The 27,513-nt window shown below is 36.4% G+C and overlaps 3 protein-coding genes across 6 annotated transcripts; all 3 read left to right on the plus strand.

Moving 5' to 3' along the window:
• The first annotated feature begins 1,207 nt into the window (after nucleotides 1–1,207).
• Nucleotides 1,208–3,811, plus strand: LOC109605665 (bifunctional purine biosynthesis protein ATIC). The gene is made up of 5 exons (XM_020022259.2): nucleotides 1,208–1,365; nucleotides 1,623–1,839; nucleotides 1,894–2,506; nucleotides 2,782–3,591; nucleotides 3,652–3,811. The coding sequence occupies exons 1-5, from the start codon at nucleotides 1,344–1,346 to the stop codon at nucleotides 3,769–3,771; spliced, it is 1,782 nt and encodes a 593-aa protein (XP_019877818.2). The 5' UTR covers nucleotides 1,208–1,343; the 3' UTR covers nucleotides 3,772–3,811.
• Nucleotides 3,812–4,400: 589 nt separating this feature from the next.
• LOC109605002 (intermembrane lipid transfer protein Vps13-like) lies at nucleotides 4,401–21,602 on the plus strand. 3 transcript variants are annotated; one of them, XM_049965710.1, is made up of 40 exons: nucleotides 4,401–4,725; nucleotides 4,778–4,864; nucleotides 4,917–5,114; nucleotides 5,164–5,384; nucleotides 5,438–5,573; nucleotides 5,995–6,218; nucleotides 6,277–6,432; nucleotides 6,489–6,672; nucleotides 6,783–6,872; nucleotides 7,132–7,381; nucleotides 7,433–7,684; nucleotides 8,138–8,741; nucleotides 8,800–8,938; nucleotides 8,998–9,233; nucleotides 9,290–9,527; nucleotides 9,587–9,825; nucleotides 9,931–10,086; nucleotides 10,141–10,599; nucleotides 10,659–10,937; nucleotides 11,300–11,591; nucleotides 11,648–11,922; nucleotides 11,979–12,167; nucleotides 12,222–12,405; nucleotides 12,464–12,648; nucleotides 12,701–12,841; nucleotides 12,907–13,524; nucleotides 13,576–14,079; nucleotides 14,135–14,350; nucleotides 14,787–14,819; nucleotides 15,186–15,386; nucleotides 15,446–15,730; nucleotides 15,791–16,339; nucleotides 16,403–16,733; nucleotides 16,792–16,967; nucleotides 17,021–17,262; nucleotides 17,317–17,512; nucleotides 20,177–20,416; nucleotides 20,470–20,639; nucleotides 20,692–20,941; nucleotides 21,005–21,602. In XM_049965710.1, the coding sequence occupies exons 1-40, from the start codon at nucleotides 4,626–4,628 to the stop codon at nucleotides 21,194–21,196; spliced, it is 9,717 nt and encodes a 3,238-aa protein (XP_049821667.1). In that variant the 5' UTR covers nucleotides 4,401–4,625; the 3' UTR covers nucleotides 21,197–21,602. The 3 variants fall into 3 exon arrangements, with proteins under 3 accessions (XP_049821667.1, XP_049821668.1, XP_049821669.1); XM_049965711.1 differs by lacking the exon at nucleotides 14,787–14,819; XM_049965712.1 differs by lacking the exon at nucleotides 6,783–6,872 and having other exon boundaries at nucleotides 4,402–4,725.
• A 1,865-nt stretch (nucleotides 21,603–23,467) lies between these two features.
• On the plus strand, nucleotides 23,468–27,279 carry LOC109605003 (protein lifeguard 3). 2 transcript variants are annotated; one of them, XM_020021560.2, is made up of 9 exons: nucleotides 23,468–24,313; nucleotides 24,364–24,512; nucleotides 24,572–24,625; nucleotides 24,681–24,771; nucleotides 24,824–24,949; nucleotides 24,998–25,147; nucleotides 26,767–26,918; nucleotides 26,974–27,086; nucleotides 27,140–27,279. In XM_020021560.2, exons 1-7 carry the CDS (start codon nucleotides 23,522–23,524, stop codon nucleotides 26,908–26,910), a joined length of 1,506 nt encoding a protein of 501 aa, XP_019877119.1. In that variant the 5' UTR covers nucleotides 23,468–23,521; the 3' UTR covers nucleotides 26,911–26,918; nucleotides 26,974–27,086; nucleotides 27,140–27,279. The 2 variants fall into 2 exon arrangements, with proteins under 2 accessions (XP_019877119.1, XP_049820437.1); XM_049964480.1 differs by lacking the exon at nucleotides 26,767–26,918 and having other exon boundaries at nucleotides 26,957–27,086.
• Nucleotides 27,280–27,513: the final 234 nt, after the last annotated feature.

A 27,513-nucleotide genomic window follows, 5' to 3' on the forward strand; every position in this document is an offset into this window, starting at 1 on the left:
CATAAATTACATGTAATTTACATAATGTAATGAAGTTATTATAATTTGAAACTGTGTTTCCAAAATATAGTAACTCCGTTCTTTTAATTACGTGTGAATTGTATTAATTAAGATGTTACCATATGTGTAGTTTAATAAATACATATCTAATATATTTGATTGTTTTATTTAATTAATATAATCTTTAACAAATATTTAAATGGATCAGCATCAGATCATATAAGGAACACTTCTTGTTGGGGTTAATCACTTAAAGTCGATGAGAAAGCTTCTTGAACATCTTAAAATTTAAAAGAAACCCACTATATTTTATAACCATTTCTTTGGGCTATTCTACTGCCCTTAAGTACTCAGAGATTTCTATTATATTTCTGCACCTTGAACCTTGAATACGATGTATTGTGCTCAAAGGTATTATTAAACAGAATAAGAATAATCTATAATATCTATAATAAATAGCTACTAACACCAAGAGTCTTGTCCGGAGTCAAAATTTAAATGAGGAGGAGCTTGGATCCTTGGATCAGCATCAGATCATATATGGAAGACTTCTTGTTAGGATTAATCATTTAAAATCAATGAGAAAGCTTCTTGAACATCTTAAAATTTAAAAGAAACTCACTATATTTTATAGCCATTTCTTTGGGCTATTCTACTGCCCTTAAATACTCAGAGATTTCTATTATATTTCTGCACATTGAACCTTGAATATGATGTATTGTGCTCAAAGGTATTATTAAAACAAAATAAGAATAATCTATAATATCTGTAATAAATAGTTACTAAAACCTAGAGTCTTGTTGAGGGCCAAAACTTAAATGAGGAGGAGCTTGGATCCTTGGATCAGCATCAGATTATATATGGAAGACTTCTTGTCAGGATTAATGAGTTAAAATCAATGAGAAAACTGCTTGAAATAAAAAAAATACCTACTATGTTTTATAAGCATTTATTTTAGCTTCCATACAGCTCTTAAAAGCTCAGAAGTTTCTATTACATCTGTGCCATGAACCATGAATAACACATATTGTATTCAAAGGTAGACAAACCAGATCTCACCTTTAAAAAATGCTTTGTCTAAAAATAACACAATACTCTAGTTACAGTTTGCTGTCGCTTCTACGTTATACATTACATCACAAAATAAATACAAATAAGAAAACATGTTTTTGTTGCTTCGCAAGTTTATCACATGTGACCTCTGACTATTGCTTAAACAATACAAATAAAAGTTCGCGGGAGATCGACCCCTACTCACTTATAATTAAGCAATTGCTTCGAGTAGTGAACCTTTCAGTGATCAGTGTTGAGTGTTCTTAAGTGTACTAATTGTTACAGCAACCATGGCAACAGGTGGAAATCTCGGTAAGCACGTGTATAACCTCATAAATTTAATATTTTACATAAAATATTATTAATATTTCAGTAACAAGCCGGAATATTTGTTTATAGTAACATAATTTAATTGATAAATGTTTTAATAGACCGGAAAATAATGATTTTGATCATTTTAAATTTATGTTTAAGCACCTAAGCACTTTTAAAAATATCAATTTTAATTTATTAACTAAGAGTTTTGAATTTGGTACATGATTTTAATTAATATTAATGGAAATTTTCAGCTTTGATCTCAGTGTCAAATAAAACTGGCCTCCTGAACTTGGGAAAGAACCTCTCAAACTTGGGATTCACACTTGTGGCCAGTGGTGGTACCGCAAAGAGTCTTCGTGATGCCGGCTTGGCCGTTAAAGACGTGTCAGACATTTCTGGGGCCCCTGAAATCCTTGGGGGAAGAGTCAAAACCCTCCACCCTGCTGTGCATGGTGGAATTCTTTCCAGGTAACTGTCACAATCAATATTCTAATAGGATTCTAATTGTATTAACTGTTACAGATTGATCCCATCAGATTTAGCAGATTTAAAGCAGCAAAATATCGACCTAATCAGAGTGGTGGTGTGTAATCTGTACCCATTCGTCGAAACAGTATCCAAACCAGAAGTAACAATAGCAGATGCGGTCGAAAACATCGACATCGGGGGCGTCACACTTCTGCGTGCCGCCGCCAAGAACCACGCCAGGGTGACCGTAATATGCGACCCCAACGACTACGACAAAGTAATCAACGAGATCAAAACCTCCCCCAACAAAGACACCACAGAGCAAACCAGACAGTCCCTCGCCCTGAAGGCCTTCACCCACACCAGCGAGTACGACCTGGCCATCACCGACTACTTCCGCAAACAGTATTCCGCCAACACCTCGCAGATGACCCTGCGCTACGGCATGAACCCACACCAGAAGCCGGCACAGATCTTCACCACCTTACCCAACTTGCCTTTGAAGGTTGTCAACGGGTCGCCAGGGTTTATTAATCTGTGCGACGCCTTGAACGGCTGGCAACTGGTCAAGGAGCTCAAGGAGGCCTTGGGTCTGCCGGCCGCCACCAGCTTCAAGCACGTGTCGCCCGCTGGTGCCGCTGTCGGTGTCCCTCTGGACGCCACTCAAGTAAGTACGACCTAAGACAATATTCATCTTATCGTGGAATTGTTTTCCTAATTTAATTTTGTTTTTATCAATGTGATGCAATTTTTACTCAACAGTTATCACAGTAATTATTTTAATAGACGTACATTCGACTTATTTTTAACGCGGGTTGGCCAATAAGTATGTTTTTATCACTTGTGTTAAACCTTTGACCTTTTGTTGGGATTCTTGGTTATTACAAATAGTACTTTGAAAGAACTATTAACTTTTTGTTTTATGACATATTTTCTGCACAGGCCAAAGTATGCATGGTCGACGACGTGTTCGATCAACTGACCCCCCTTGCCACCGCCTACGCGAGGGCCAGAGGAGCAGACCGCATGTCCTCCTTCGGCGACTTCGTCGCCCTCTCCGACGTGTGTGACCACTCCACCGCCAGACTCATCTCCCGTGAAGTCTCCGACGGCGTCATCGCTCCGGGCTACACGCCCGAAGCCCTCGAGCTATTAAAAAAGAAGAAGAACGGAAACTATTGCATCCTCCAAATTGACCCGACCTTCGTACCAAGCCCCATTGAACGTAAAGTCTTGTTCGGCCTCACGTTGGAGCAGCAAAGAAACAATGCCGTCATCAACAGCAGCTTGTTCTCAAACATTGTGACTGACACCAAGAATCTACCTCAAAATGCTGTTAGAGATTTGATCGTGGCCACCATAGCTCTCAAGTACACTCAAAGTAACTCAGTGTGTTACGCCAGAGATGGACAGGTGATCGGCATTGGAGCCGGACAACAGTCCAGAATCCACTGCACCAGACTCGCCGGCGACAAAGCCGACAACTGGTGGCTGAGACAGCACCCCAAAGTCCTCAACATGAAGTTCAAGAAGGGCGTCAAGAGGGCCGAAATCTCCAACGCCATCGACAACTACGTCAACGGCAGCGTGGGTAAGGACATGGACACCGCCTTCTTCGAGTCCATGTACGAAGAAGTACCCACCCCCTTCACAGAAGCTGAGAAGAGGACCTGGTTGGAAAAGTTGTCGGGAGTGTCTTTGGCTTCCGACGCTTTCTTCCCCTTCCGCGACAACGTGGATAGAGCAAGACTGGTAAGGATCATTATTTATTATTCCCTTTATGTTTATGTAACCTTTTTTTTTTCATTTTAGAGTGGCGTTTCCTACATTGGAAGTCCATCTGGATCGACCAACGACGCCGATGTTATCAAGGCATGTAACGACCACAAAATAACTTTGGCACACACGAATTTACGTCTGTTCCATCACTAAACCCTTTATTGTATTTTACACAATATATTTTTTATAAATATCTTGTTGTTTTATTATTATAAGCAGCACAAACATTTTTGAGAACATCCTGTTTTTAGATTTATATTATTTTATTAATAACTTTCTCCGGTTTTAAATTTTCATGTCCAAATAAACAGTCTGTATCACAAAATATATGTCAAAGTCCAATAAAAAATACAAATTTTATGGGGATTGTCCCACTTTTAAATGGGTCACTCTGTATATAACATTTAAATAACCACAAAATTATTATAAAATTATCTGTAATCTAAGAGTTCAAAAAGTTATCAATAGATGGCTCCATGTGTTCTCTTGTGATTTGATTATCTATAAAGTAACAGTTCAAAAAGTCGTCAATAGATGGCGCCACTTTTACTTTTTTGAAAAGTGAAAGTATTTGAAAAGATTGAATATTTACAACGAAAAAATCAACGTATATAACACAATGTTGGAGCTCCCGTAATAAATTTTTATTAGACAGGCCCCGGAACGAGTTTCGATGCTTAATCTTTGTCCGACGGACCTGTTTTATATTTAAATATTTGATTTCAGGTTGGCTGTATGTGCCCTACTTATCGAAACGTCTTCGAAGATTAAATGTCTTTTAATACGGCTCATATGTGATTCACTAGGCCCCAATTAGAGATATTTTGATTATTGATCCGGGCCAATTAACCGTGCGAATAGGTCACACAGTTTGGAAATGTTGATAGCAACCTTGGGTTGATGTCATCATCACCCATAATAGATTTTATCGTTTCCTTTCGGTAGGAGTGTGTTGAGCACTCCTACTTTTACATGTTTTTTACGATAATTTTTCTTAATTATTCACGATGGTGTTCGAGAGTGTCCTAACCTATTTTCTGAACAAGTATTTGGGGCCCTATGTGGAAAACTTAGACACAAATCAGCTAAACGTTGGAATATGGGGGGGTAAGTTGTGTGAAATCTAAAAACACAGCCTTAGTGACACGTTTATTTGTAGGGAACGTCGAATTCACAGACCTAATATTAAAAAGAAGTGCTCTTGACTCCCTAGACTTGCCGGTACAAACAGTTTTTGGCAAAATTGGTAAATAAACTGGGTTACATGTTTCACAATCATTACAAAACTATTTTTATAGGCAAACTTGCCCTAAAAATACCGTGGACTAATTTATACGGTGCCGAGTTTTTGATAACCTTAGAAGACATATATTTAGTTGTACAACCAAATGCTCAGGTTGCCTACGATGCCCTCAAAGAAGAAAAACGTGAATACGAAAGGAAATTACAACAACTACTGGCGGTTGAAAACGCCAAGAAATTAGAGGCTGAGAAAGGTCAGACTGTTTATAAAATTAGCCACCGTGATCCAACTAATATTTTTAGATAAACCAAAGACCGACTACACTTTTGTCGAAAAGCTCTCCATACAAATTGTAAAGAACATCCGCTTCTCAATCAAAAACATTCACATTAGATACGAGGATGAAATCACCAGTCCCAATCCTTTTGCCATCGGTGTCACTTTGGGGCAACTCGAGGTGGTATCCACAGATGAAAACTGGCAGAAAGCCATTTCAACAGCTGACATCACCAAAATATTTAAGGTAAACAATGACTATTGTATGACAACAACAAGTGTTTCATTGTAAATTTTTAGATACTCGAATTGGAGTCTTTATCACTTTACTGGAATACTAAGACTACTTTATATGGAGACTTATCAGTACCTGAGCTATGTAAAAAGTTACCTGCCGATATACAATCTAAAAATAATAATACTAACAACAAATTCAGTAAGTATTATTAGGACATCTAATTGGATTAAGATCCTTGCTTTAAATTAGCGCAAATAAACAATATATAGATAGTGTTTGTCATTGGAATATTTGCACTAATTAATGTTAATTGTGCACATTATGACTCAAAAGATACACAAGACGAAATTAGTCATTTTAGACACAGATAAACAGTCAATAAAATAATAATTATAATTTGAGGTTAGGTTGGGCTGTTTTGTTACAAAAATATAGTTAAATCGACATTGGAATAATATTAATTGTGCATATTATGACTCAAAAGATGCACAATATGAAATCAGTTAATTTAGAGGTAAATAAACAGTTAAAAAACTATTAAAATATTAGGTTAGGTTGGGTTGTTCTGGTATTTTTTAGGCTTACATACAAAAATGAAATTCTAACCCTCTGTTTGTAGTTTTGGGACCCATTAACGCCATGGCACGTGTCAAGATCAACCAGAAACCGGAGCTGGACAACTTCTCCGAGCCCAGCATCCAGCTCAACTTCGACATGCAAAAGCTGTTCGTGGGCGTCAGCCGCACCCAGTACTACGACATCATCGCCCTGACCGACTCCATGAACATCATGAGCAAGGGTATACCTTTCAGGAAGTACAGGCCCAACGTGGACTCTTACAAGGTGAGTAAATCAGCGTTGCCCCCTCTGGAGTGGTACAATTTTGGTTCGTGATTTGAAGGGTCATTACAAAGAGTGGTGGCACTTCGCATACACGTGTGTGCTGGAGTCGGAAGTGAGGAGGAAGAAACGGAACTGGGACTGGGACCACATGAGGCAGTATCGAGACCTGCTGAGGGAGTACAAATGCCTTTACTTGAAGAAGCTGGACAACAAAGTATGTGGGGAACCACTATGTAGTTAATTCAAACTGATCAACGTTTGTCTTTGTAGATCGAAAAAGCTGAGCAATGCACTTTAGAGGATTGTGAGAAGAAAATAGACGTAACTAACATTGTTATAATCAGAAATCAGTGCGACCTAGAGTACGAACGGGTGGTCAAAACGAAGAAGAAATCTGGTTGGCTCAATTGGTTGTGGAGCAGCTCATCAAATGAAGAACCAAAGAGTGACATAAGTAAGTATTAACAGGTAAAAATATATGAGGAAATTAACTCACTCATTACAAGTCAGTTATCTTGATTCATACAAATAATTAAATAAAAATTGTTTATATGGGGGACCTAGAGGAAGAAATTAAATCTTGGATGTGGTGGTTTGCTGGTTACGATTCTGCAACCACAATAAAACAACCACAAAACCACAGTAACGAACTTAGTAAGTTGGGAACGTTAACAAATTCGCTGCTAACAACAATCTTCTAAAAATTTTTGGCTTCTTGAACCACCTAAATTACTAAATTGAACAACTCAAATTACTATTGTTGTTTGGATGTACCTTGTTAACATGCTTCTTAAAAACTCATAACGGCACCAAATGATGTTGTAGTTTAATTATTTGTATAATTATTTAATAACAGTGCATGAAGCACCCTGTACAATAGACGTACGTTGTTAACACTTCATGATTGTTTTAGTGAAAATGATGCAGGAGGCTCTGACGCCGGAAGAGAAGGCCAAAATGTACAAAGCCATTGGTTATCAAGAAAACGCCGCCCCCACAATTTTCCCCAAGGACTTCATCGAAAACTCCCTGGTGTTCATCTTACGAACCCTCGAAATCAGCCTGTTCGACGACAGTCAAGACGTGGTAACCAGAGTCCTCAACACCCAGCTCACCGGCGTCAAGTCCAAAGTCGAAACCAGACCAACAGGAAACGGCTTAAAGTGAGTCGTTGCCCCATTAAAGAGTGCAATTAACTACTTAAATACTTCCAGAGTGAGCGTACAAATCGACAACTTCACCACCTACGGCTTACCTCAAGAAGAAGACTTCATACCCCAGCTAATTTCGTCCGATGCAAAAGAACAGGGGTTGCTGAAGGTCGACTTCGAGATGAACCCGTTGAATTCGACGTGCGACCAACGAATCCACATAAAGGCGCAGCCGCTGAGGATCGTCTACGATGCGCAGACCATCATTAAAATCACCGACATTTTTACGGTGCCTTCCAACGACACAATCGATGAGTACGTATCATTTAAATCATTTAATATCTAATAATAACCTATATTCTGACTGAATATAGCCTTATTTTTTGTTAATTAGTCTTCTCTGTGTATTAACAAGATGAGCCGACGTCTGCGCATGCGCAGTAAGCTACTCCAAATCCTACTGCACTACTGATAACATTTTATAACTATTAAAAATGTTCATATTCGTATTATATTCACCTTTCTTCAATATGAATGTTTAAATAACTTTAATTTTTTTATAAAATTTTGAGAAAAAATACATAAAATACTTATTAAAAGTATTTTTATCCTTTATTAATTAATTTGAAACTCTTAAATTAATTAATAAATGTGATTTTCATTCATTTTTCAGTTTTAAACTATTCTTATTCTTCATTATTTAGTTTAAATTTTAAATAATTTTCTTTCTTGTGTGAAAATTTAAGAAAAAAATTAACTTCTTCACAGAATGGCCGCAGCAGCCGGCGAAAAACTAACAGACGTCAGCCAGAAGACCGCCACCGGCCTCCAGTACGCCATCAACAAGCAAATCCAACTGGACCTGAACCTGGACTTCAACGCCCCCTACGTCATAATCCCCTACGGAGGCAAGTACACCGGCTCCGAAAACGTGCTCGTGGTGAACCTCGGTAACATCAAGATGTACTCGCTGCCCCGCAAACTGGACCGGCTGGACGTGAAGCAGCTGCACGCGCAGGGCAACACGCAGGAGGAGATCCTGGCCAGCATCACGGAGAACGCCTACGACCAGTTCAACATCGAGCTGAACAACATGCAGGTGGTGGTGGCGCAGAGCGACGAGAAGTGGCTGGAGGGCATCATGTCCTCCACCACCACCTCCATGCACCTGCTCAATCCGGTCAGTCTGCAAGTAACTTTGGCCAAGTCGCTGATACAGGACGACCCACGCATCCCTCTGCACAAGTTCTCAGGAGTGCTGCCGTCGATACAGGTCAACATCGCCGACTCCAGGATCATGCTGCTCATGTCGCTGGTCTACAGCATTCCTTTGCCCAGCTCTGCGGCTCAGGAGACTGTCCCTTCGTTAACTGTACGTCGTTTTACCCTAACCACTGTATTTTGGTAATAAGCACGTTGTTTATTTGCAGAGGAGTTTGAGCCGCAGCTCAGTGAATCAATTAATACAGGCGGCCATCCAGGACCCGCACGAAAAGGTCAAGGAGGAAGTTAAGGAGTCTGATGTGGCGCAGCAGTTCATTAAATTCCTGGCCAACTTTGAAATGTCAGGTAAATCACCAGCCCCAAAACTTGAGACGTTATTAATTGGATTAATAACTAATTTCCAGAGCTGTGCATCACTATTAATCGTCAGGAGACGGTCCAGTCCCCCATTACTCAGCTAGCAGTCTTCGAGTTGAAATTGCTGACAATTGGGCTGCGCCAGAAGATGTACACCACCGAAGTGTCGGTCTCCTTGGACAGCGTCAACCTGTCGCAGAACAGAAGTGGAAAGGTCGTCCAGTTGGTCACCAACAAGACGGCCAGTTCCGCCGATGCCTTATTTAAAGTCAACTTCATTCAGGTTACCATTGTAGTCAATAATAAAATGTGCTTGTGGGGCTAAATATTGACTTGTAGGCTAGCAAAAAGTCGCCGGACTTCCACACCTTGTACAAGTCTTCAGAAATAACCCTCAACTTGGAGCTGGGCACCTTATTGGTGTACGTCCACCAGGAGGCGGTTACGTCGCTGCTGCACTTCACGAACGACATACAGGAGTTAATGAACGACAGCAACCCGGAAGTGAAGGGGTTGTCGAAGAGCTCACTGACGAAGAGCAACACCAGCCTCGCCTCCAGCATTCGTTCTTTACGAGGTTAGTTTGGCACATAAAAATTTGAACCACACACATATAATTAATTTTGTTTGCTTCAGACAAAACTGGCGGGTCGTTGTCGAAGAAGAAAAAGGTGGTGGACGCCATCAAGTTTAAACTGTCGGCGTCCTTCAACGAGTTGAAAATGATGTTCGGGTCGGACACAGGGGAGTTGTTTGGTTGTGCCATCAAGGGGGTGCAGTCGCAAGTCATAATTAAAAATACGTACACTCAGGTGAACGCCAAGCTTAAGGAACTGTCGGTGGTGGACACCAACGCCTTCACCGTCCACTCCAAGGTAACACTCTAATTTTGTAATTTTCTTGAAATGTTTTAGTGGAAAAATGGACTTTTCTTAGCTGAAATTTGTCTTTAAATTCACAATTTTATTGGTTGTTTACAGATAGTGCAGTCATTAACGCAAGAAACCATGAAGATAGACCTGGTTATGAACAACATCGAAGAAGGAGTCGAGGACGAAAGGCCCAATATGCTGGTTCATTGTTCTCTGGGGGCCATTCGTATCGTCTTTCTGAACCGTTTCGTCTCCACCGTTTTGGTACATTTACCTCAACAGTTTTCAAGATTACACATTAAACTCTGAATATTTTAGGGCTTCTTGAACAACTTCCAAAACGCCCGCCAGTCCATCATCACCGTGTCCCAGGCGGCCGCCCAGAACGCCAAGGAGAACATGAAGTCCGCCTACGAGTCGGCCGTCAAAATATCCCTGGAGGTCAACCTAAAGGCCCCAATCATTTTAGTACCAGTCGACTCGAAAAGCTTCGAAGTCCTCTACATAGATCTGGGTGAAATAGCCTTGACCAACAAGTTCACGGTGCTGGCGGAGAAGAACAGTGTCGGCAACCCTGCCGTGATCGACGAACTGAGTGCCAAACTCAGCAACCTGAAAATCTCCACCGTCGTCTTGAATTTGGAACGGGAGGTCGGTTCGGAGACGACCGTGCTGAAGCCGCTGACCACCACCGTGATGGTCAAGAGGAACCTGTCCACGTCTTGGTTCAGAGGCGTCCCAGACATCGACATCACAGTCCAAATAAAAACCATAGAAGTCAGTTCCTAACGTAAAATTATCAGTAATAAAATGTTAATTAATTGATGTATTTGTAGGTGGTGCTGCACGACACGAGCTACAACAAAATAATGGGGGTGCTGAACGGCAATCTGGCAGAGGGCGACGCCCAGCCACAACCCCATTCACCGACAATCAGCAATACAGCGGCCAACGAATTAATCTCCGAACAACAGATCGCCGTAGTTCACAACAAGGACGAGGAAATCCATGAATTTTTGAAATTCACCTTTGCCATGAACACGTTGGACGTTAAGCTGCTGCAGGAGCAGTTCATGCACAACACCACCAACCCCACCAGGTCCCGGTTCAGCTCGGTAAGAATTAATACAATGATTTACCCCTGAATTGGTCCAATTTAAATTTGTTTTGTGTTTATTTTGGCTACAAGGAGGAGGATGAGGTATTTATGTTGGTTTGCTATTAATAACATCAAATAGTTAGTGTGCTGTGTAGCTATAATATTAATTAATTGTTAATTGTTAACTGTGCACGTGTTTCAAAACTCCTCACATTACATTTATATAGTTCTGAACTTCAGAGTCCATCTGATGGATGCTGCTTGTGCCTCGCCAGGCCGCAAATAACCCCTTACTTCTTAACCCCCAAACCTATTGCTTAAAAATATCTAATAACGCCGCTTAAAATAAGCTTTCTAACACCCAACAAAATGATTTAGTTTGTCGAGAACGCACTGAACGAATCCCAACAATCCAACACCGGAGGCACCCAAGGCCTGGCCCAGTTCACACTCAAAGGACTCTCGAGCAAGGGCCGAATAATGACGGACGGCTCCATCGTGGCCAGCGTCCTCCTCGTCGACTACCTGCTGACCGACATTCGCCCAGGCCGTGACGGTAAACTCAACCGCCTGATAGAGAGGACTCCAATCCCCTACGGCAGTCAAGAAAGCTTGACCGGCAGGAGCATGATCGACCTGACGTTCCAGAAAAAGGACCTCGACACCTTCGGTGGGTTTACCTCTCAAATGATTCAATTGTGGTGTTTCAAAACGTTTGAATTCCAGTCGATTTGAGGGTGTACAGCATCACGTTGATCCTCTCGATGGACTACCTGATGAAACTGGCCGCCTTCTTCAAGCCTCCAGTGGACGAGCCGGAATCGACGACGAAGATACAGAAGTCCCAGGCTGCCACTTCGGTGCACAAATTGGCACAGGCCCAACAGCCGCCCAACCTGGCCAATAAACAGCAAATGACCATTAACCTTAAGATTGAGAAACCTGACATAATCCTGATTGAAAAGACGGACGACATCAACACCAAAGCCATTGTGCTGAATGTAAGTAACTGGAAATTGAATGAAACAAAATGTTCATTCTTAAATTTGTTGCCTAGAATGAAGTATTATTGAAATACCGCATCCACGACGAGCATCAAGTAGTAAACGGCTCCATCTCCAACTTGCAAATGTACATATGCACCTACAACCCGGAGCTGCGTGACGCCTCCAAGAAGAACATCTTGCACCCCCTCACAATCAGCCTGGCGGGCTCCACTCCCGAAGACAAGGGTCTCCACTTGGAGGTTTGTCTTGTAGAATTTTTAGAGTGTTATGAGCTAATTTGGTGGCTATTCTAGTTGATAGTAACGGACGTGCACCTGAGCGTGTCCCCCGCCATCATAGAACTACTGTCGAAAGTCATCAGCACGGCCACCGCCAAGGAGGAGATCACCCCCGAGGTCGGCGAGGTGCTGGTGAACCTGAACACGATCTGGGAGGAACAGTGCTACGAGGACAACGAGCCGTGGTACCTGAAAACCGGTACGACCCTCTTATTTGTTGTATTGGTTTTGTCTTGTAAACGTTTGATTGGTTTCAGCGGACGCCGCCTCGGAGGTCACCGAAGACTTCCAGCTGCTTAAGAAGAAGTGTTTGGATGAGATGTGCATAGTGTCCGTGTCGTCCGTTTCTATAACGTTGGAGGCCGGTGTCGGCAATCAAACGTTGCCCATGATCATGGTCGAGACCTCTTTGAGGGGTTGCGTCCGAAACTGGAGCTCCCAGGTAACTTCATATAATAATAATTTCCATACATTTTATACATATTTATTTGTAGATGGTGATGGAAGCAAGCTTGACCTTGGAAGTGGGCTATTACAACAGCAAATTAGCCCTATGGGAACCCTTAGTCGAACCCGTGACTGAATTCGACTCAGCCGGCCAGCTAAGCTACGTCCCTTGGGAACTGAAAGTCGAGGTAACCAAACACCAACAACACCTTCTACAAGAACAACTAAATAACCGATTAATAAATCCACACAGATGGCCATCAACGAACAAGAGGACGTGCTGAGCGGCACGAGCAGCGACGACATCAACCGAGAAGACAAAAGCTCCGTTGTCGACATCGACGTCATATCCGAGAACCGCCTCGAAATAACCGTGACGAAGACGTGTCTGGAGGTGCTGACCAACCTGGGCAACGCCTTCGCCAACGCCCTCAAGGTGGACTTGGAGCACAAGGAGGACGACCGCACCGACGCCTCCTACAAAGTCGTCAACGAAACCGGCTTAACGTTGACGTTGAACCTTAAGGAGGGACCTTTCGCCATGTACAACGAAGGAAGGAGCGTCATTGACTTGGAAACGGTCGTGTTGGAGGGTACGGCCTCGGTGTTCCTCCAACTTAAAGGGGAGCAACGTCTGATGTCCACGGTCAGGCTGCGGGAGCAGTTCTCCCAAGCTTTGGCTCCGGAGGATTACATTTTAGAAGTGGAGGTCAACGATAAAAATACAGTTTTGTCGCTGCCGGTTTTGAGGTCAGAGATGCGATACTTCCCACTTATTTACAAAGGGGACACCAACGACAATTGGGGCATAATCTCCCACGTCACTTTGGAAAACGGTTTGACGGTCATCACTTTACGCAGCATAATTCAAGTGAGTCTCATAATTTATTCATTAAAATTGTTATATTAATTGTCCCGGAAGGTGTACAACCACTTCAGACAACCCATAGAGGTGTACCACATGACCGACAAAGGCAACGAACTGAAATTCATCTCCTCCGTGCCGGCCGAGGGGCACATCAACGTGCCAGTGCCAGCCGTCTACACGCAGACCAACGAGCTGTTCTTCGCCGTGCCCAACTTCTCCGTCAGCACCACCCCCTACGTGTGGAAGGACCTGCAGAACAACCTGGTGGTCACCAAGCTGCTGCAGTGCCCGCCCAGGTCACCCGAGTCCGGGTCTCAAAACTACATAATCAAGGCCATGGGGGAGATGCAGCAGGTGTACATGGAGTCGACCAACAAGCACACCATGGTCAGCAATTGCTACAACATCCACCTGCGACCGGTCATCGAATTCACCAACTGCCTGCCGGTCGACATTATCTTGAATCTGGAGTCTCGTTCGGACGAGTACGAGATCAAGGCGGGTCACACGTGGAACTTGCGCTTCGCCATACCCGGAAAATCGGCCCTGATCATCCGGGTACGTGTACTAATTATAAATTCAGAGGATTCGTTTCAATGTTGCCTTTTTGTAGATCCCCAACTACTTGGAGAAGGAGTGGGTGTGCAGGAACGAAATACTGGAGGTGCAGGAGGAGTTTGCTGTGTGGACGTTCACCAGTCACGACAGCCAAAAGTCGATGAGCATTGCCTTGGGTGTGCACTGCATTAATACCAGTGGATCTGAGATTATGCAGTTGTACTGTCCTTTCTGGATGCTCAACAAAACCGGAGTGTCTCTTGGATATATTGTAAGTATTTTTACTTTAAATTAAAATTCAACTACTTAAAAGTAAGATATTACAACAAAATCATTCATAATTATGATCAAAATCGATTATAAATTGAGATTATATCCTCAAAATCTTTGTCGATTAATGTTTTATCTAAATAGGATTGGTTAGGATTAAAATACACCAAATATTAAGATTTTATAATCAGTAGGAGTATAAAAAATTAATTAATTTCATCAATAAAATCATCAGTAATATCTAAATCCACTTTTTCTTAATTTCGTTTCATTTTTTATCTTAAAAAATGGTGAAATTATAAATAAATAAGTCAGAAATAGTTCTTTAAAAATTTATGTGTAAATTGGCAATAAATTGTTTTGTAATAAAGAAAATTATCGTCTGGTATTCTTCCAAATTAACATCACTGACAGTTTTATTTAAATTTTACTTCCAGAAATCAAAAAAGGCAACGAAAGAAGATCCCCAGGTATCCTAGTCAATTAATTGGCACATTTTGCTTATTTATTCAAACAAAAATGATTTTGTTTTGCTTCAATCTTTAATCACAAGATGGATATTTAAATTATCTTAGTTAAAATTCAAAAATAAGACAATTTTGGACAGTGAAGAAGTAAAACAAAACCTACCAAAGTCTGTTCATTGATGGGCACACATTTAAAGTATATTTATAAAGGTTTTTGGGACAAGGAACAGATTTTTAATCAACATCCAATTGTAATTAATATTATTTGCAGATCAGCCAAGCATGCATGATTTATTATTATTATTTTACTAACGAATTTTATTTAATTTTGATATACATTGTGATGGTAATTCAAGATGAATTTTTCAGCAAAACGAAGAAACCAACTGCATCCACCACCCACCGGACTTCAAGGGCCCAATAATGTTCTCATTCAACGCCAAAAACTTCTTCGGCAAGAAAAAGGCCTCAATATGCGTGGACCAAGGCAAATGGTCCAAGAAGTTCTCGCTGGACGTCGCCGGCTCCTCCGGCACCGTCATATGCGAGGCCAATGACCAAACCTACCAGGTAACCCACTTTAATTAGCTACCAAAGACAAGGTGAGCCACATCCTTATATAATTGCAGATCGGCGTCCACAACCAGCTCACCTACAACGGCCTAACGAAACAAATCACCTTCACCCCCTACTACGTGATCCTGAACCAGGCCAACTACGCCATCGACTGTCAGGAGTTCGACCGACCGGCCGACCCGTGGATCACCGTCGAGGCCAAGTCGTGCGCCGCCTTCTGGCCCCGCAGCGACAAGGAGGACAAGTGCATGAGGGTGCGGGTGCACGGCACCGAAGAGGTGACCGCCCACTTCCTGTACACCGAGAGCCACACCACCTTGCTGAAGCTCAAGAACATGGTACGACCCCCATAACAATTAATAACCTTAATTCTAACATAATGTGATTTATTACGGCAGTACGGCGGAATTAGTGTGGACGTGCAGCTAACCGAAGGGGCGGTGTACGTCAACTTCGCCAGCTGCGAAGAGGGTATAGCTCCAGCCTTGATAGTGAACGACACCAGCGACACCATTGAGGTGTGGGAGAAGGAGCACGTACAAAAGTGGAACATACCCCCCAAGCACTGCCAACTGTACACCTGGGAGAACCCCTCGGGACCCAGAAAGCTCGTGTGGCTCAAGAGCCCGAAGAAGGAATACGAGGATGACCTGCGCAAGGACGGACTGGGGGAAATCACGTTGGAGGACGAGAGCCTCATTTACTGGGCTTCGTTCCTGGATGGGATGCAAAGGGTGCTGCTGTTCACCGGTGATAAGACTATAGCGGAACAGGCCCAGTCGTCGAGCATGATGGAGCTCATCCAACAAGACATCAACGTCCAGATCCAAGGCATTGGTGTGTCTTTGGTAAACAACACCATCAGACAGGAAATATTGTACGTGGCCATCGCCAGCTCGGGCATCATCTGGGAGACGTGCAAGCTCAAATCCAAACGATTCAAGCCGGTACTAATTAATTAAACCATCAAATCATTAATCAAACCTCTGACCTCAATTCTTTTTGTGCAGTTGTCCAGCAAGGACAGCGAACACATCGAGGAGGCCTACCAGTTGTACCAAAACCGTGTGATGGCTGGCGACAAGCCACCGCATCGAGTCTCGGTCGACGGCAAGACGGAAATCGACTTCGAAACCATGGAGTACTACAAGCCGGGCAAGAGGAACATCAGACGTTGCTACCAAACCGGATTGTGGCTTAACCTGAAGACCAGTCCCAATCAGATGCAGCTCCACATCAAAGTTAACAGGATTCAAATCGACAATCAGATGTTCGATTGTCTGTTCCCGGTTATCCTGGCCCCGGTACCGCCACCCAAGAGTGTTGCTGCTATTAACGACTGTGAGTTTCAATGGATCATAATAATATTCTATGTTTAACATTATTCTATATTAAATAGGTATGAAGCCGTTCATTGAAGTGAGCATAGTACAACTATTAATGAAGAACAGCCAAATCAAACAGTACAAGTACTTCAAAGTGTTGGTGCAGGAGTTCCACATCAAAGTAGAAATGGGTCTCATAAACGCCTTGTTAGGGTTGTTCGAACAAAAACCCAAGACCTACGAAGAAGAAGTACGTACTTAATACAATCTAAAGCCTTTTAATAATCGAATTAATTTTTGCAGCGTGACTTGTTCTTGAAAGACGTCAACCTGGTGAACGAAAACCTGTACTCGCACGCGGCCGAAATGTCACTTAAAGAACAGAAGAACTTCTACGATCTGCTCCACTTCTCACCCCTGAAGGTGCACGTCAGCTTTTCGTTGGGAGGAGGCGAGTCTCAGATGTCCGAAACTAATAATTTCATCAACGTCCTGCTTCAGGGTGTCGGTGTTACTTTGACCGACATGAACGACGTCGTCTTCAAGTAATACAACTCTCTAAATATCCGATGGGTGTGATTAAAGTGTATTTTTTTAAGGTTGGCGTATTTCGAAAGGGACTACATGTTCCTGACCCGCAACCAATTGATCAGCGAGACCACGACTCACTACGTGGGTCAAACCATTAAACAATTGTACGTGCTGATTTTGGGACTTGATGTGCTGGGCAACCCCTACGGACTTGTTTTGGGCATCACCAAAGGGGTAGAAGATCTCTTCTACGAGCCGTTCCAGGTAATATTTATTTTTTATGTACTGAGTTAATTTCTTAGACATTTCAATAAGATATTTTACTTGTTTTATCAGTATTCTCAATTTAAATTAATTATATTCATATTTCATAAAGTTCAAATCGTTAAAATAATAATCATAGTGGAGAAGAGATCAAATTAAATCCACCAGTCTTGTTTTATATGTAAGTTAAAAGATATCTGACTAAAACTTTAAAAAAACTACAAAACAACACTGAAAATAGACAGTAATTTGTTCTGTCTAGAAAAATTACCTAAAATAATCGATTGACATAGTAAAAACTGGAGTTATGTGGTGATGTAATGACTAAAAAAACCTGTATTGATACGTTCAAAAACTTACTTTGCGTTGCCAGTTGCCAAGTTAACTAGTCTCGTTCTGGACCTACCTGAAATAATACAAAAACATCCAATTAATATCATTGTTTAATTGATGAGTAAAATTAATATTTAATACCTTTATTGCCCTTTCCCTGTTGCCTTGTCGTCTTTCCAATGGTTGGTTGGGTCCAGATGTGTGCAAGGCCTTTGTTCTTATCCTTTTCCACCATTCAATCAACGAGAAAATAAATAAAAAATCTCTAAATGTGTTAACCAAAGAAAGAACTTTTGAGAGACTTATTTAATAACGTAAAACTTGTTGATGAGGTTCAAATTCAGTTTCTGAAGTCTTAATTTATATTGAAATATTTTTACCTGTTTTTGTTTTTCCCAAAATTAATCAAGATTTCTTTACTTATTTAATTATGTCTATATTTTCAAGAATTTATATTGGTAATTCTTCTATTTATTTTTGTTTCTGTAATATGCTCTCAATATTTTACTTATTCAAGTAAAAATTAAATTCTATATTATAAAAAAAATATTTGATATAGTTATTGTAAAAAGTTGTTCTTTCAATGTTTAACACAAGTAAAGCTTATTATTTATTTATATTCCCAGTGACTCCAAAAGATTCTGTAATATAAATAAAAAGATAAATAATAAGATAAATTTGTTGTTAATGTCTACAAAATTAAATGTTCTATCAATAAAATAAACAACTGAACAGTCATGTTACCTTTATATTTTTTGATAAAAATAACACAATAAAGAAAACATGTTTATCTATTTTAATATTGATACAGTACTCAATGTTTTTTATGACATACGATTGAAAAAAGTCATTCTTTGAATAATACTCTGTTTTCAATGTCAGTTACACAACCAAAGTGAGAATTATTTCCTTAATTGTTTATCATTTAATTTACTAATTCATTTATTTTATGTAACTGTTAATTGCTTAAAGCCCAAAATTTATATTTAATTTACATTGTAAAACATCGTTATAAATAAATATAATTTAGAAAATATTTATAAAAATAAAATAATAATAAATAGATAATAAATAACAAATAATAAATAAATAATATATAAGAAATAATAAAAAAATAATAAGTAGATAATAAATAATAAATAATATACATATAAATAAATAAATAATAATAAATATTAAAAAATAAATAACAAATAATAAATAATACAAAAATAATAAAAATTAACAAGTATATAATAAATAATTACTAAATAATAAATAATAATTAAATAATAATAAATAGATAATAAATAATAAATATTAAAAAATAAAAAAATAATAAATAATAAATATTAAAAAATAAATAAATAATAAATAGATAATAAATAATATTAAATAATAAATAGATAACAAATAATAATTGAATTAATATTATATAAAGATATAAAATTTAAAAATAGAAATAAATGATGATAAACAATTAATAAAGAATTTCAACAATGGTTTAAATGATCATAAATATTGTTATGCAAAGTAAATAAAATTTAAAAATTGGAAATAATGTAACGAAATAAAAATAAATAATAAAATATTTAATTCAATAAGGTTTAAATATTAAACAGTAAATGTATGTAGCTCTTAAACTTTTAATTTAATAAAATAAATTAATATGACATAATCCTATAATAATGAAAGAGAATTAAATGTATAAAATATTTCATTTAAGTTTCAATTAAATAATTAAAAAAATCCATAAACAAATGGTTTATAATAAACCTACCTTGAAGAGCAGTAATCCATATCCAATAAATAGGGCACTAATCACAACACTGATTAACCACACACTAAACTGTTCATCACAACCGAATTAATTTGACCGATCGTCCGATCGATACGCGCGTCGATAACAGACTGACTGATATTATGACGCCACTCAGTGACGAATCACTCCATGCGTATGCACTCATTGCGATTGGTCAACGCTTTGTTTTTTGCAATTACGTACACTCGGCGACAGAAATCCACTAAAATATCTCATTTTATGTCAACAAATTTTACCTATTTGATTGTTTAAAACCTTTATTATGACAATTAATAACAATTTTATGTTAAAGTATAGTAAATTTTAAATAAAACGTACGTTTAAATCCAAGTTTAGTTTAAAATCAGTTAATTTTACTGTAATAAATTATAATTAGTACAATTTCCATTGTTAAACATTTATATTATTATTCAATTAATTAAATATAATGATGGAAAATCTAAATAATAATAAATAATTATAAATATTGTTTTAATGTTACTATAAAATTGATAAAAGTCAATAAAAATAATAAAAACATTCATTTTTAGGGTGCCATTCAAGGTCCGGGCGAGTTCGCCGAAGGTCTGGTGCTGGGCGTGCGCAGTCTGTTCGGGCACACGGTGGGCGGGGCCGCCGGTGCCGTATCCAAGATCACCGGTGCCATGGGTAAGGGCCTGGCGGCGCTCACCTTCGACAAAGATTATCAGCGTAAGCGACGTGATCAGCTGAACAAGAAGGCCGGGAATGTGCAGGAGCACTTTGCTCGTGGTGGAAAAGGGTTGGTTATGGTGAGTTACTGTGTTAAGCCTTAGAAATTTGTGCTATTTTAGACAATTTGTAGGGTGTTTTTGATGGTGTGACTGGAGTGTTCACTAAACCTGTTACTGGAGCCAAAGAGGAGGGTGTGGAAGGCTTCTTCAAGGGGCTAGGCAAGGGTGCCATTGGCTTAGTTGCCAGACCCACTGCTGGCATTGTTGATTTTGCCAGCACATCATTCGACGTAGTCAAAAGGTACATCCTAACCAATTTGCCCTAATTAACCACTAATTAAATTTAATTGCAGAGCCACTGATAGTTCAGAGGAGGTCACAAGGCTGCGCCAACCAAGATTCATCTCAGAAAACAGCCTGGTTAAGCCGTACAACACCAAAGACGCCCGAGGACAAAAACTGCTGGTCGAACTGGAGAAGGGCAAGTTTGCTGTCACAGACATCTACGTCTACTTCCACGAGATCAACAAGAAGGAAGTGGTCCTGCTGACCGACAAACGCCTGGCCTACATCAACTACGTTGACGTCTTTGGAACCTGGCAGGTAATTCATTGAATTAACCCTCTTGTCCTCAGCAAACTAATTAATTTACTTAACGTTTTTTAGATTGACTGGTCGTTCACTTGGGACGAACTGAAGAATCCGGCCAAAATCGTGCCGAAGGGCATAACAATCACCGTCTCAGGGAGTAAAAAGAAACTGTTTAAGTCGAACGAAACAAGTAGGCTTATCGCTGTCAGTGATGCCCGCTCGCAAAACGAATTGTACACGAAGATAGAGGAGCTAAGGGGAGCTTAATAATATTCCTTAATTGTTTTTAAGTCAATATATTTTATCACTATATATATATACGAATATATATACGTTTGTTCTTGCTTTTTGATATATTTTACATGTTAAATTCTTCGAGGTGTTTGTGCGCAATGTGTGTGACTGTTTTTGTAACTTTTTTTTATTTTTTATTATCTATACATACACAATATGCACAACTACTAGTCATTACAAATTGTTTTTAATTTTGTTTATTTTTTACTAGAGAAGTTAATTTATTTTCTATGAGTTTTTTGTATTGAAATATTAATGTATTTTTGCTTTATGGTGCTTTGGGCGTTTTCACTTAATGGAATTCACACCACTTTCGTTTTTGTTATGTGGCTTTAAAAAATTAAAATGCGTACTTTTTTAATAAAGCTTTACAGCTTAATGTTGTTTTATTTATTACCTAAAACTACTCAAAATTGCCTCACAGTTAAATTGAAAGAAAATAATATTTTAATAATATAAATGTAAATTTTCTTATTTAACTTAAACCTTAAATTAATTAATCTTAAATTAATATATTTCGTATTTTGTATTACTAAAAACTTTTAAAAGATATAAATAATATTAATAAACCATTCAAATAATTTATTAATAATTTTATACCTTAATAGCGTTAAATTAATTGATTAATTCATTTTTATTTCATACATTATATATCAAATTATTTCAGGGTAATAAAGTAAATTAAAAAATAGACAATAATAAAATTTATACTTTATAAAATATTTGTAGATTATAACCTAACTAGAAAAATCATAAAAAATTGTTTTACATTGCCTTAAATTATTATTTTTTATATTTTATATTCCTAAAAACTTCTATAACTATTAATTAATATTTTTAAAATATTTAAACAATATTTTTTTAAAAGAATTTTACACCTTTATAACATAAATATACAAATTTTCTTATTTTTAATAATTTCAACGTTAAATATACGTTTATACTGTTTTAAATTTCTTATTTTTTAAAGCTTAAACATTAAATTAAATATAGAAAATTAATTAAAAAAATAGAGAAAAATCATAAAAAAATATTTATATTAATTAAAAATATCAATTTATTTATTTCATATTTTATAACAATTTTTATAAAATGCTTCAATAATATTCTATTAATTTTATCTTTTAATAATGTAAGAGCATAAAACTTCATTATTTTAAATAAATTAAATGTAAATTTATTAGTTAATTAATTTTTATTTATTAAAATATAAATTAGTTACAGAAAATTAATTAAAAATAGAAAAACGATTATAAAAAATTATATCAGGGGTAAAATTTATTTATTTCTTATTTTATGACAATTTTTAATTAATTAATCAATTAATTTAATGTAAATTTATTAGTTAATTAATTTTTATTTATTAAAATATAAATTAATTACAGAAAATTAATTAAAAATAGAAAAAACATCATTAAAAATTATTTATATCAGAAGTAAAATTTATTTATTTCTTATTTTATAAGAATTTTTATAAAATGCTCCAACAATATTTTAATAATTTTATTTTTTAATAATATAAGAGCATAAAACTTTATTATTTTAAATAAATTTAATGTAAATTTATTAGTTAATTAATTTTTATTTATTAAAATATAAATTAGTTACAGAAAATGAATTAATAATATAAAGATCATAAAAAATTATTTATATCAGTGGTAAAATTTATTTATTTCTTATTTTATGACAATTTTTATAAAATGCTCCAAAAATATTTTAATAATTTTATTTTTCAATAATGTAAGAGTATAAAACTTTCTTGTTTTAAATAAATTAATTACAGAAAATTAATTAAAAATAGAAAAAAATCATACAAAATTATTTATTTCAGATGTAAAATTTATTTATTTTTTACTTTATAATAATTTTTATAAAATGCTTCAATAATATTCTAATAATTTTATATTTTAACACTAAATGCAGATAAAACTTTCTTGTTTTTAACAGATTAAATGTTGTTAATTGATTAATTAATTTTAATAAATTATTGTATAAATTTAGGGGTAAAATTAATTTATTTTTAGTTGTTTATTAGAAATAATTTTTATAAGAATTAAATATTGTACTGAAAATACAGTTTATATTTAAATTAATATTCAATTTTATTATACTTCCACAAATTTATTTGTAACATTATTATAAAGTTGAACAAAGGGACATTAATTATTATTAATTAACCTTATTTCCATTTTCTTGTATTACTAGAAATCAATTCACAAATTATTCTGTTAATCTGTTAAAATTTTGACATTTCATGTCACATTCATTTAAAATTTATATAAGTAAATATACACATTTATGGATGAAGATGAATTGGGAGATTCCCAAGACAAAAGTTCCAAAGAAGAAATATCCTATTATTACAGCGAAATAGTACAAAGACCAAAAACACAAGTTCCCCCAAAAAGAAGTAAAAGTGCATCAATCCATCCACGAATATCCGTATCTGAAGAACTGGCAATAATCAACGAATCAAAGAGCATATCAATCGTAACCAAATGTAACGAAAACGAACCAGAACCCATCGAATCAGTTAGTTATGACAACTTATTGGAGCCTGCGGTTAAGTACCCGATTGTGAGGTACCACAGTGAAATACAGTATGACAAAGGGGAGTTCAAGTCGAAGGACTTCCCCAACTACTCCAATCCATTGCTTGCCCCGGACGAGTCGAAGCTGACTCCAGACTTGCCTGAAGACCTAAACGCAGTGCGCACCTTACAGAACATCTACAACATCAACAAAACCAAAGAGCCCGACTCCAAGCCCGGCCCCTCCAACCGCAAAGTCAGTTCCACGAGCTTCAAAACGGCCCACGAAGTAATATCCGAAGACCTGGAGACCATCAGGAAGAAAATCATCGGACCAGACCCACTCCTCACCAAATTAATAATAAAACAAGGCCTGCTAATGGACTCCAAAATGGAGGCGTTGAACAAGGTGCAGACCCAGGCCATCCACTTCACCAGCGAGTACTACCAACCGCCGCCGCCGTACTACGACCCAGCCGTGGAAGGGGGTGGGCGAATAACGCAGTCCAGGCAAGCCCAGGTGCCTCCACGGAACCCAGACCTGCCCCCGTACTCCAGAGTAAGCCCGACTTAAGCGTTAGCCAGTAAAAGGCCACAGCTTCGTTTCAGTACGACCGGAACATGCAGCTGCACAACGACGAGGACGAGCTGGGGTTTTTCAATCAGAAGATCAGGCACAAGTTCATACAGAAGGTGTACACCATCCTGGCGTCGCAGCTGAGCATCAGCTTGGTGGGTATTTTGGTGGCGACATTCGTGTAAGTAGGTAACGGCGCCCAACTAGTTGCACGGTAATTATTAAGAGTTTCCGTTGTAGGGAGCCGGTCAGGGAGTTCATCCAGAGGGACATATTCGTTTATTACATCGCAATGTACACCCCCCCAACATAATTAATTGGTTGTTTGACTTTAAGACTTGTATTTTAGGTCATTTATGCTAATTTTATTGATCATGTTAGCTTGCTACCAACAAATCAGAAGAATATACCCCTTAAACTTTATTTTGCTGTTTTCTTTTGTAAATCCCCCAACTTCTACCCTACTTTATTTTATCGAGTCACATTTTTTAGACCATAGCAAAGACCTACTTATTAATGTTCCTGGCAGCTACCACCCAACCCTACATAATACTAGCAGCAATTGGGGTAACAACTCTGAGTGTTGTTACCGTCTCAGTTTTTGCCTGCCAAACCAAAGTAAGTCCAGGCTTTGCAATTAGAAAATGTTACACTATTTTTTTCTAGTGGGATATAACAAGTTGCGGATTTATGCTGGCGTTAACCCTGATGGTGTTCATGATGTTTGGACTAATTGCCACAATTGTGTACATGGTAACGCATTCACGGTTGTTATATTTAATTTTATGTGGGCTCGGAGTTGTAATGATGAACTGGGTAAGTTTCTACGTAATTAGCAATGTAAATGGCTAATTATAAATTATAAAATTGTATTATTTTAAGTAATATAAAGCAATTGTTTATATTTAATTGGACAGGTTTGGGTTTATTTGCTCTCATTTAAGAATTGAAAGTAACTTAACTTTACCCTCCATTTTTTAGACTAAAACTTTAAATAAATTTTACTTAATTTATTAATTAATTTTGATTTCTTTGTGTATTTTTCAAGAAAATAGTATAAAATAATTATTAAAAATAGTAAAAGGACGTTTTTTCCTTTTTGAAATTTTGATATCAAAATGTAAAACAATTATTAAAAGTACTCTTCATTTTTTAGTTTAAGAGTCAATATATTAAAATATTTTGTTTTTCAATGTACTTTTCAGAAAACAATATATAATAATTATTGAAAGTACTTTTATCTTTCATTTTTTAGTTTAAAACCTTATTAAATTTTTTTAGTGGACTTTTCAGAAAATAATATATAATAATTGTCGAAAGTACTTTTATTTTTAATTTTTTAGTTTTATATATTAAATTATTTATTTTTAGTGGATTTTTCATTAATAATGTATATTAATTATTGGAAGTACTTTACTTCTCATTTTATTAGTTTAAAACCTTAAAATATTTTGTTTTTTAATGTATTTTTCAGAAAATAACACAATAAATATTAAAAGTACTTTTATCTTTCATTTTTTAGTTTAAAACCTTAAATTATTTAACTTTTTTGGTTACTTTTTAGAAAATAATGCATAATAATTATTGAAAGTACTTTTATCTTTCATTTTATTAGTTTAAAATCTTAAAATATTTTGTTTTTAATGAACTTTTCAGAAAATAATACATGATAAATATTAAAAGTACTTTTATCTTTCATTTTTTAGTTTAAAACCATAAATAATTTAATTTTTAGTGTACTTTTCTAAAAATTTTATACAATAATTATTGAAAGTACTTTTACCTTTCATTTTTTAGTTTTATACATTATATTATTCAGTTTTTTAGTATATTTTTCAAAAAAATAATGTATAATAATTATTGAAAGTACTTCTATCTTTCATTTTTTAGTATAAAACCTTAAGTTATTAAAATTTTTAGTGTACTTTTCAGAAAATAATATACAATAATTATTAAAAGTATTTTTATCTTTCATTTTTTAGTTTTATACATTATATTAAACAGTTTTTTAGTATATTTTTCAAAAAATAATGTATAATAATTAATGAAAGTACTTTACTTCTCATTTTATTAGTTCAAAACCTTAAAATATTTTATATTTTCATGTACTTTTCAGAAAATAATACATAATAGATATTAAAAATACTTTTATATTTCATTTTTTAGTTTAAAACCTTAAATTATTTAATAATAATTATTGAAAGTACTTTTACCTTTCATTTTATAGTTTAAAACCTCAAAATATCTTGTTTTTAGTGTAGATTTCAGAAAATAATATATAATAGATATTAAAAGTACTTTTACCCATAATTTTTTAGTTTAGGACTTAAATTATTTAATTTCTTAGTGTGTTTTTCAGAAAATAATGTATAATAAATATTAAAAGTAGTAAATAATATTTTCTTTCAGTGTAATTTTTTAAGAATTTGTTGTAGTTTTTAATGTACGACACACAACAAATAGTTGGAGGTCGTAGAGTACAACTATCACCTGAAGAATACATTTTCGGAGCATTGACGCTCTACATCGATATAATGTTGATGTTTTACTACTTAGTGGAACCAATGAGACAATGTTAGATCTACTTGTAAGTTGAACATATAATAATATTAACAAAACTTTAAGCTTTATCATCATCAAAGAAAATAATCCGGCCAGGATCGACAGAAAACTGTTGTTAACACCCAACAAGCACAAAAAACTTCGGAGACACCATTATAGGTAATAAATGATGCAGGAGGTCCAGTCAGAAAGCGTAAGAAAAACATTTTTCAGTATGAAACTTAATAAATAATATTTATTTTTCAGTGAATTTTAGAAAAACCCAAAAAACAAAATAATTATTTAATGTATACTAATATAATAGTTATTAAAAGCAACTTTAAGCTTGATATTTTAAATTAATTTACTTTTTTATATATTTTTAAGAAAATATAAAATATTAAGTACTTTCATTCTTTCAATTTACTGGTTTAAATCTTAAATAATTTTGTTTCTGAGGGTACTTTTCAGAAAATAATATATAATAATTGTTGAAAGTACTTTTACTAAACATTTTTTCAATCTGAAACTTCAAATAAATTTACTTTTTTTAAGTTTTAAAAAAAAAAATATAAAATAATTATTAAGTACTTTCATTTTATTGGTTTAAATCTTAAATAATTTTGTTTCTGAGGGTAATT

Source organism: Aethina tumida, chromosome 3, assembly GCF_024364675.1.
Source record: "Aethina tumida isolate Nest 87 chromosome 3, icAetTumi1.1, whole genome shotgun sequence".
Classification (NCBI taxonomy): domain Eukaryota; kingdom Metazoa; phylum Arthropoda; class Insecta; order Coleoptera; family Nitidulidae; genus Aethina; species Aethina tumida.